Raw genomic sequence first — 10952 nt, 5'->3', positions numbered from 1 at the left:
TTTCAAGGATATGTTCACAAACTTTATTATTTACCATCGACAACAGGCATTCGGCAAGTGGCTTAAGCACTCATGCAAGCACTACAATCAAATGGTTGATTAGGAATGGTTGGCCAGGCTGTCGCTGCACACCATAATGGATCCCTTTAACTTTGAAGCCGTTCTTCAACATGCACGCAGCAGTTAAAGAAATCATGAATTCATTCACATCACGACTTTATCCACAAAAGTTACAACTTGATGCAGAACAACCCTGGAGACATTGTAAAGGTCAATCACCAATTAAATAAACATTGCAGAAAATCCACCAGTTTGCCTGCTCGTCTGTACAAGTGTCACCTGGTACATCAGTTGGTAGTCCGCGCAAACGTTATCACTGTTTTTTTTTTCAGACGTCCGCTATTATTTTTTTACCGATTTGCTTTGACTCCCTGTGGAGCACCTCACGAAACCTCCGAAAATATGGACACAGATCTGCGAGATGTTATGGGGAGGCAGTCCATCTGGCGGACAGGGTGCATCAGGTCCAGCAGTGAATGCATTAAATCGGATAGCTCAATGAAGCTTGTAAATTTTGGCAAATTCCGAAATTTTTTGTATCCTCAATATAATTCTCCAAACAGGAGAAAAAGATAAGTTTAATGTTTTGGAAATTTCACATTTTCTTGTCTACGTCTGGCAGAAGGAACATAGCCTTGCTTGCTTAAAGTAAATAGGTATATCGGCTTCGTTACACGACTCGTTATTTCATTAAATTATCAGATTTCACAACAGATTTCGACACTTATTTAATCCGGATAATATCCGATCCTCAAAACCGAAGTAATATTTCAATGATATACCTTCATTAGTCAGTGAGAGTCGATCGTGGAAAATCGTATCATATAATGTATGAAATCGCTCCATGCTCCGAATTTGAAAACTACAGTACTTACAAAAAGTGATGCGATTTATAGCAATGATGAACAGCATTTGATATGAGTGAGGAGAGTGGGGGGGGGAGGGGGGGTGGGAAACTTAATCATTAAGAAATCTTTGCAGCCTGTTCCAAGTCAAGGTGTGGTTGAACAGGCCAAAAAAACATGACGGCTTCAGACTCCAGTGAGGTTACCCAGGAAACACCTTAAGACCCAGAGAGCGAGGTGGCCGAGGATCACCTGATGAAGGATATAATTAAATAAGGCCATTAATTATCTTCAAAAGGGGTGTTTTAATTAACCTAAACACCCAATTTTCACTCTTGCACTTCCTTGGAGTTTTCTTAGTATGCCTGCAGTTTCAGGCTGCAAGGTTTTATGGTTTTGGAGTTATGGATGAGACACACTGACACACACACTGACAGATTGCCATTTATAAATTGTGATTATATTGTCTGAAAGAGGGTTTGGACAAGATGAATTGTTGGGTAATTTGTAATTAAGATGAATTGCAGAGTAATTTTAGGATTGATAAAAATCAATCAAGGTATGCCTATTTATTTTTGCTCCACCCCATAATTTTGTTGGAAAAGAGTGGGCAATGGTCACAAAGAAATGTGCAATTTTCATCAAGGGTTGCCACTTGTAAGTCGAGCATATTTGAATTCCCCAGACATTATCACCCATAAAGCACCGAGCCAAACTTTTGCACTCAAAAACTCAGCTCCTGGACCATAAGAGCAGCAGAGGAGGTTCACAGGGCACGTGAGAGTCAGAGTCTGAACACATTCCAAAGGTCATGGAATCCATTGTGTTTTCTTCAAAATATTGCGTCCCCAACTGCTCTCTCTGTACCCACCTTACCCAGTCATAACAAACTGCTCCTGGATTAGCCTGGTGTTGTCTTTTGTGCTTTGGGTGGCTGGCTTGGGAACCTAGCGTCCTGAGTTTGAGCCCCGCTGGATGCAGAATTAATACCAGTTGAGGTCAGCTCAGCCTGTCATTCTTTCCGAATTTGGCGAAATGTGTATGAGTATAGAGGGGCACAACTGTGCTCCAAAAAATAAGAGCGACCTGGCAGCCAAGCTGCCATACACAAGAACAGAACAGCTCCTGGATTCTGTGTCTTTTCATCATGAGAAGTTGTAAAAGTTTCCAGCAACCCTTGCTTGAAGTTTCGAGTAACTTTTCCTCTGCAACTGGACCAGACGGCATCAGCTCACATGTCCTTAAAACATGCTCTGCTGCTCTTGCATTTCCTCTCTCTGCCCTTTTCACACTGTCATTTACCAGTGGTATTCTTCCATCTGCTTGGAAATCAGCCAACATCGCACAAAAGGTGCAAAAATGGAATCCCTTTAACTGCAAACCAATCAGCTTACTTCCAATAATCAGCAAGGTCATGGAATCTATCATCGCAGTTCACATAAAATGAAACCTTTTTTCCAAAATCCTCCTCTCAAATCATCAATATGGATTCAGAACAGGTCATTCTGCATTGGAAATGCTGCTTTTACTCTCTCAACAATGGGTGGAGGCATTCAATGAGACATGATACACATCCTTCCAGGGATTCTTCCTCTGTGGGCAAATCTCGAGCTTTCGATGTGGTCTGGCATCCCACATTGCTTTTGTGGAAGAAAAATAATTGCTGTATATTCATGTATTCTCAAGTATTTAGGTCATGAGTATTTTGACCTACATATTGATAAAAGGAATAACTTACTATGAAAAAAGTTCTTGCTCGTTGCAGAGAAACAGGGTGACCTGGTTGATAACACTGCAAACTTTAGCCGCGATTGTGTCATACTCTCCTTCCCACCCAAAGTAGCTTGTATTGCAGTTTTGCGTTCTTTGGACGAGAGCTTATCAGCTCATGCTGAAGTTGAATTGCCAAATGTCTCACCCTCCCTTTGGAATGCCAAATTGTGGAAATAGGGATTACAGATTACTTCTGTTTCAGTGAAGTCCATTCGAATGTATCAGTGAATTATTGAATGTTCTTCCTCCTTTCCATGAAATGAAAGATTTTCCTTAGGCATGCTGATCGATCAACTGTGTGGAAATTGAGTTATTTTCCACAATACTCTCCAAATTGTCTGCCTGTCAAATCCAAAGCAAACTCCATTCTTCGATTACTGACTTTCCTTCACTTTTGTTCACAAACCCTTTCTTCTCTTTTCCCTGTTAAGGCTGGAGTAGCCCCACTGCAGTGTTCTCAGCCACATCTTATTCTTAATCTTAATCAATGATCTCACTGACTCTCTGGGAAGTCCTCATTGTCGCTTTGCTGATGACTCCACTCTCTGCCATGAAATCCCTCATCCTGACAAGACAGCAGCCTCTTCCCTCTCTTCAGACCTTGACAAAAATCACAAACTGGTCAAACATATATTTCTCTGCCCCAATCTCCCTCCCCCCCCCAAGGATTACAACCACAAACCCATCTACTTTCTCAACAACCCTCTTGAAGAGGTTCAGTCACTCAAACTCTTGGGTCTCACTCTCAGCCAAACCACTTTTCAAAGTTAGCCTTCAAATCCAGACCAGACACCCACCATCTGACTTCCTCTACTTTCGCTCTCCTGTATGGATCGTCATATGTTTATTCAAATGACCTTTTCGAGAGAAACCTTCATCACAGACAGAGCATTTGTAAGGTCGCTCTCCTGTATGAATCCTCACATGCCTATTCAAATCACTTTTATGAGAGAAACCTTTATCACAGACAGAGCATTTGTGAAGTCGCTCTGCTGTATGGATCCTCAGATGCAAATTCAAATGACCTTTTCGAGAGAAACCTTTAGCACAGACAGAGCATTTGTAAGGTCGCTCTCCTGTATGGATCATGATATGCCCATTCAAATGACCTTTTCGAGAGAAACCTTTAGCACATACAGAGCATTTGTGAAGTTGCTCTCCTGTATGGATCCTCATATGCCTATTCAAAGCACTTTTTCGAGAAAAACCTTTATCACAGACAGAGCATTTGTAAGGTCGCTCTCCTGTATGGATCATGATATGCCCATTCAAATGACCTTTTCGAGAGAAACCTTCAGCACAGACAGAGCATTTGTGAAGTTGCTCTCCTGTATGGATTCTCATATGGAAATTCAAATCACTTTTCTGAGAGAAACCTTGATCACAGACAGAGCATTTGTGAGGTTGCTCTCCTGTATGGATCATCATATGCCTATTCAAATCACTTTTTCGAGAAAAACCTTTATCACAGACAGAGCATTTGTGAGGTCGCTCTCCTGTATGGATCATGATATGCCCATTCAAATGACCTTTTCGAGAGAAACCTTTCCCACAGACAGAGCATTTGTGAAGTTGCTCTCCTGTATGGATTCTCATATGGAAATTCAAATCACTTTTCTGAGAGAAACCTTTATCACAGACAGAGCATTTGTGAGGTCGCTCTCCTGTATGGATCATCATATGCCCATTCAAATGACCTTTTTGAGAGAAACCTTTATCACAGACAGAGCATTTGTAAGGTCGCTCTCCTGTATGAATCCTCATATGCAAATTCAAATTACTTTTATGAGAGAAACCTTTATCACAGACAGAGCCTTTGTAAGGTTGTTCTCCTGTATGAATCCTCATATGCAAATTGAAATCACTTTTATGAAAGAAACCTTTATCACAGACAGAGCAATTGTGAGGTCGCTCTCCTGTATGGATCGTCATATGCCTATTCAAATCACTTTTTCGAGAAAAACCTTCATCACAGACAGAGCATTTGTCAGGTCGTTCTCCTGTATGAATCCTCATATGCAAATTGAAATCACTTTTATGAGAGAAACCTTTATCACAGACAGAGCAATTGTGAGGTCGCTCTCCTGTATGGATCGTCATATGCCTATTCAAATCACTTTTTCGAGAAAAACCTTCATCACAGACAGAGCATTTGTCAGGTCGTTCTCCTGTATGAATCCTCATATGCAAATTGAAATCACTTTTATGAGAGAAACCTTTATCACAGACAGAGCATTTGTGAGGTCGCTCTCCTGTGTGGATCCTCATATGCTTATTCAAATCACTTTTATGAGAGAAACCTTTATCACAGACAGAGCATTTGTGAGGTCGCTCTCCTGTATGGATCGTCATATGACTATTCAAATCACTTTTATGAGATAAACCTTTATCACAGACAGAGCATTTGTGAGGTCGCTCTCCTGTATGGATCGTCATATGCCTATTCAAATCACTTTTTCGAGAAAAACCTTTATCACAGACAGAGCATTTGTGAGGTCGCTCTCCTGTATGGATCCTCATATGCTTATTCAAATTATTTTTATGAGAGAAACCTTTATCACAGACAGAGCATTTGTGAGGTCGCTCTCCTGTATGAATCCTCATATGCAAATTCAAATGGCCCTTTTGAGAGAAACCTTTATGACAGACAGAGCATTTGTGTGGGCGTTCTCCTCTGTGGATCCTCATGTGTATTTTGATGTCCCTCATTGAAGTAAAATCTTCACTGCAGATGTTACACTTATAATGCACTTGTCTTTCGATAACCTTTTTGGGTTTGTTTAATTCAATGTTGATCTTTGTGCTGTTTTCACCAGATGTGCACTTGTATTTTGAAGGTCGTGAGTCTTGTTCTTGGGATTGTTGCTTCAAAATAAACATCTTGTTCACTCTCAAGCTGCTTCTGGACCTCATCTGCCCAATCGGACTTCTTGATTGTTCTACATAAACAAAGAACAAGAAGATATTTTTATTTACGGTTTTTTTTGTAAAACCCGACATGCAAAAAATTTCACGATTTCAAAATTTTTATAAACCCTCAATTCAAAAGATTGAATGTTAATTTTGAAGGATTCTGCTTACGTGTTGCAGAACAGACAGTACCGCCATTTGTCAAATGAACATCTGAATCTTCCTTTGTGGAATGAAATCTCAAAGTTTCTGAGACAGATGCATCCATCTGTTGTCTGGATTCCACATTTACAGGAAAGACATCACCTGAAAATAATGAAGGACATGAAGTTTAAAACAATGACAAATATAAATCCGGTCAACAAACAGTGTACAATGGACATCACTTCCGCTGTTAGAACGAGGCTCCATAATGCTGCCACCAGTATAGGAGATGAAGTGAGGTGTTCATAACGAGGAATATATATATATATATATATATATATATATATATATATATATATATATATATATATATATATATATATATATATATATATATATATATACATATATACATATATGAGGTGTGTTCAAAAAGTATCCAAACTTAATTTTTCGTGCATAAACAAATGAAGCTAGGGAGGCGTAGTTTGGTGCACGTATGTGGGAGATCCTAATCTGTATGCGTGAATATTTTCACGCCTGCAGAAGCTGTCAGTCGCCGAAAGACCGCCGATGAGTGAGGAAGTGTAAGTGAGCGCCGTCGGATTTTCGTTTTTGACCAGTCGGTGACATCGCTGCTCGCTCGAGATGGAAAGCTGGCCGATGCGACGAGCCGATATTCATGTACATGCTCTCAATCAATTTAGCACAATAAATGGGATTATCACAGCCTTTAGTTTGCGCCCAGAAACCCGCTTTGTGAAATTTCAGGCATGTTTCCAAAGAGACGAACAAATGGCAGCCCGAGTAATTCCATTTATCTATTCGTGAAAGATTTTTTTTTATATGATGCTGTAAGACATTCTCTTTGCGCACAAAAAAAACAGGTCCCTCAGAGGTCCAGTTTCGGAGGTATTGATTTTTTTGTACAGTCCACAATAAGTGTACGAGGTATGATAAAGTATTTTAGCTGTTGCTAAGCAACGGAGGTGTGCACTGATGCAGTGCCCATGTTACCAGTCAGCTGGTACTCATTTTGCCGACCTCATAAGAATAACAGGATGAGGCAACCCACGTGGTGTATTTCAACAGGACTCAAATGGCACAACTGGGCTTGAACTAAAGACCCGGTGATCTTCAGCCTTCAACTTTAAGCCAAGCAGGAGAGGAGATGAAAGGATTCTGTTGAGTACCACACGTTGACTTCCAGAGTAGGCGAGTCATGAAGCCATGTGTACAATTGGCCTTGGATGCCAGAGGAAGAGAGTTGAGTAAAGGCCCTGTCACACCTTGACGTTTTAGCCAGCAATGGCAACGTTTCAAAATGTAGGTAAAAGGATAGGGTACGCTGAACTTTTGATGTTTTTTCAAAAAAGTTTTTTTGCGTATTCATAACCAGTTGCGCGTATGCATAACATATTAGTAACATACACAGAACGTTTCGTTTTCTTCTAGATAACATATACCAACGAATGATTAGCGTGTTGTCGGCGTTCACAACCTATGCCCAACGATAGTCTAACTATGCATAGCGAGCTGCACGTATCGCCGACGATCACGTGGCGGAGCCTATTGAAAGGCTAACGCTCAACAATTTAAATCATAACCAATTTAAATCATAACCGCACGAGAAATCGAAGTGTCAACATCACCATCACACCTTGACGATTTAGCCAGCATTTGCCGACCTATGAAAAATGTGTCTAAAACGCTGGCACACGTCGAATACGTTATGGGTAAGTTGTGTCTACGTTGAAAGCACGCTGTCAGACGTCGTAGTATGACGAGTCCCTCGAGAAATTTTAGGCATGCTGAAAATTTCATGACGTATGCCAGCGTATGACACACGCTCCGCATACGCTGGAAATAAGTTGTACGCACGTTATGCGATTGTTGACACACGTCCACACACGTTACTTGTAAGTTACTCAGAAGTCGAAACACGTCGAGGTAATGTTTGGCGTACACGAAACTTATTTTCTCCGTCAAGGCACATTTTCTTTTTTTCTCCTTGGCTCCGTCAAGGCACGTGACGAAATATCGGAAGTTGTTGTTGTTGTTATTTTAGTCTATCATGAACTTTTAAATATATTCGGACATCAAGTTTTAAGTTTATAAAAGTTCACGTTACTGTTTAAAGATTATTCCATTTAATATATTGTAATTTCGTAAATACACTATTTTCTCGTCATGGACAAACTTCGTCCATGACAGATTTGACGTGACAGCTTGTGACGAAATATCGGAAGATATTGTTGGTTTTTTTTTTTTTAATTCTTCTTCCTCATCTTGTTCTTCTTCTGGTGAAGACAAAACCTTATGGAGGTTGTCTGCACATAACAAGCAAATCACATTCACTTAATTTAGAAGTGTCAAACCACTCTGTGTCAGTGCCCTCCCAAACATCAACTACAAGCCCACATCCTTGCACATGTCTCCCTCACCCCATCCTCATCTACCCACGAGAACTGCCCCTCTCAGGTTACCCATCTCACCCCCTCCCACAGTACACCAATCCCACACCCTCCCACCTGCACTTTCTCAGAATACCCCCCACCCCACCCCCGTCTCACGCTGCAAGCCTCTCACCCTCCCACCACCTTCGACCCTGTCCCTCACTGTGTGTACCTCAAACATCTGAGGCCTCCGCTCCATCCTGATTGAGCTCTCAATCCAGGCTGCATCTTACTGCCTCGACATTTTCTGTTTAACAGATTCCTTTCTCCCATGGGATGTCCCTCACAATGTCCATGCCTATACAAGAGGTAAACAAACCACTTACTGCACACGGATAACTTAAATGATGCCTAGTGTTGGCTTTGTGGTTGGGGTAGTGGGCTTTGGATCCGAGAATCCTGAGTTCAAATCCCACTCAGCTGTTGAATTAATACCAGGTGGGGTAGACTGTGCTTGTTATCCTTCCAAGGTCGGCAAAATGAGTTCCAGCATGCTGGTCTACTGTATTGGAGTGGCGACCCATCCAGGATTGTGTCCAACAGCCAAGGAGACTGATTTGGCAGCACCAATGCTCTGCACAGTGTGCGGTCCCAATGGAGGGATGGATAACTTAAAAGGTGATGTTAAACATGGGACACTTTGGAATTTAATGTGATTTTGAAGAAAAAAACATTGACTTTGTAGATCGAGAATTGAAACGTCTTCAACAACACAAAATTGTTCCAAAAGAGATTCCATAATTTACAAGAAAAAAAACATGAATGGTTCATCATCGAGGTATTTCTTGACACGTGAGTGTGTATAAAATGGTGACATACCAGACTTGGGTGTTAATCCATCATCCTGATCGTGGAGGTTGCAGACATCACTGAAAACGATTCCTCGGAAAGCAGGAACATTTTCCAGCTGCACATTTTGGAATCCAATAAACTTTTGGGAGAAACTGGAAAGTTCTCGAGTAACGTTCTCCAAGTTGATAAACAGACTTCCCAACAGAGAAGAGCCTGCAAGCTGGACAACCTGCAGCTTCAAAAACGAATTCACAAATTTACAGAAGTCAGCATACATTGCAAATTTAAATTTCTCTTTGGCGAGAGAGAGGAGCTCTGCTCGCAATGAATCGGAGTCTGTACAAGCTCGAAGAACCTTGTGATTCTCAATTCCAAGTACATTGATCACTGCTTGGGCTGTTTCTGCTCTCAGACCTTGTGATTGGAGCCATTCCAAGAAGGTGTCCATTCCAACGATGACCTGTCAGGGACACAAGGCTCATGTTAACAAAGGAAAGGTTATCCATGTCATTTTCTTCAAAAGGGACACATACACAGACACAGAAACACATACACAAACACACACACGAAGAAGGTAAGGTGCAGCACATTCCTTGGGAGTTGTAGAATTCCGGAATAATTTCCCTGTGGAGTCCAAGTGACCTGACACTGATGCCCGTGGAAGGTTCACGAGGAATGTTATATTTTAGACCCTCACGATGTTGTTGAGTTTTTGGATCATGAATCAGGTTTTCATCTCCATTCAGGTTATGAAGGTTAAATATCCCACGGAACAGGTAAACGAGGTAATCGTACCTCGCATCCTCGTTACACCTCGTCGTGAGGAGATAAAATTGGATAAACAAGTTAATTATAAAAGGTTTCTGGTGGTTTTGTCATTAAAAGGAAGAATGAGGTTTAATTATCGTTGTAGGAAGTTTCGTGAAGATGTAATTGTCAGGTATGAATTTTCTGTGTCCTTATTGATTGGCCACATATGGTCCATATTTAAACATTCGGTAATTGCGTTAATCAGTTGTCTGGATTCAAACCAGTGTCCTTGCTGTCTTAAAATGCATTTTACGCAAGCCGACATGGCTCCTGTCCTTTCCAGAAACAAACGTGCAGCAGGCAACTGTTATGAATTCCAGCCTTTGACCTCAAAGCTGTTTATGAATATGTGCCAGCTTTGTCTCGCAGCCCACTTCCAACCGTGGGAGAGTTATTGGATTGGCAAACTTCCCCTGAGGTGGAGGGAGGGGGGGGAAGCCCACTTGCACCTTTGTTTCTTGCTTTTCTCCGCCTAGGAATAGGTTTTATATATGAAAGTCTTGTAGTGTGACTTTTGGTGTGGTACTGGGTCTGACTGCTGTGGTTGGTCCCTGTGCCACCTCGCTTGGAAGTGCTGTGCCGCAACAATAAACCGCATATTCGAGAATCTTCTGTTGACTCCTCTCAATTCTCGGCCGGGATTGAAGGGTCTTCATCACAGTGATTACAAAACAATGTGGTGAATAAAACAAAACGAGTGAAAAACACCTCATTAAATCAACAACCAAACACCTCAACACACATTGGATAAAAACTCCTTTAACTTCCCTTCATTTCCGACATCGAGGAACAGAAAATTATTTTATATTTAAATTCACGTTTTAAACATCTTTCTGATAATTAAATAAGAATTCTGAAAATACCTCTTCAGATCAGTTCCACCGGCACCACGAGGACCTGAGGTACAGGAACAACACAAGTTTACACGAAGATCACCCGGAAGTTCTTCTTCTTCTTCTTCTTCTTCTGTTGATCGAAAATGATTCTTCTCACTCTGAACGAAAATGATTCTTCTTCCTCTTAAAAAAAATGATTCTTCTTCCTCTCAACGAAAATATTTCTTCTTCTTCCTCCTCGTAATCCCTTTTGTTGCCCTTTACTTCACTGATCTCCACGATGCAAGTTGACGACTCGTTTGCCAATTGGTGTCGTATGAACGATT

At 41.2% G+C, this 10952-nt stretch overlaps 1 protein-coding gene across 2 annotated transcripts; it reads right to left on the bottom strand.

Moving 5' to 3' along the window:
* On the bottom strand, positions 1 to 10747 carry LOC147029125 (uncharacterized). Of its 2 annotated transcripts, XM_085880070.1 has the most exons (5): positions 10654 to 10747; positions 9008 to 9440; positions 5760 to 5894; positions 3835 to 5617; positions 3550 to 3749 (listed from the first exon to the last, which is right to left on the bottom strand). In XM_085880070.1, exons 2-5 carry the CDS (start codon positions 9426 to 9428, stop codon positions 3695 to 3697), a joined length of 2394 nt encoding a protein of 797 aa, XP_085736196.1. In that variant the 5' UTR covers positions 9429 to 9440; positions 10654 to 10747; the 3' UTR covers positions 3550 to 3694. The 2 variants fall into 2 exon arrangements, with proteins under 2 accessions (XP_085736195.1, XP_085736196.1); XM_085880069.1 differs by having other exon boundaries at positions 1 to 5617.
* Positions 10748 to 10952: the final 205 nt, after the last annotated feature.

The sequence above is a fragment of the Eptatretus burgeri genome, chromosome 4 (assembly GCF_056783735.1).
Source record: "Eptatretus burgeri isolate ZD-2024b chromosome 4, Ebu_testis_v1, whole genome shotgun sequence".
Taxonomy (NCBI): Eukaryota; Metazoa; Chordata; class Myxini; order Myxiniformes; family Myxinidae; genus Eptatretus; species Eptatretus burgeri.
This window is presented reverse-complemented; position numbering and strand designations above follow the sequence as displayed.

Excerpts from the sequence above, each read along its gene's own strand:
- LOC147029125 (XM_085880069.1), bottom strand. The coding sequence starts at position 9,428 with ATGGACACCTTCTTGGAATGGCTCCAATCACAAGGTCTGAGAGCAGAA. Across the intron at positions 5,895-9,007 it reads TGGATTAACACCCAAGTCTG|GTGATGTCTTTCCTGTAAAT; the intron begins GTATGTCACCAT and ends CATTATTTTCAG. Across the intron at positions 5,618-5,759 it reads TACTGTCTGTTCTGCAACAC|AACAATCAAGAAGTCCGATT; the intron begins GTAAGCAGAATC and ends TTGTTTATGTAG.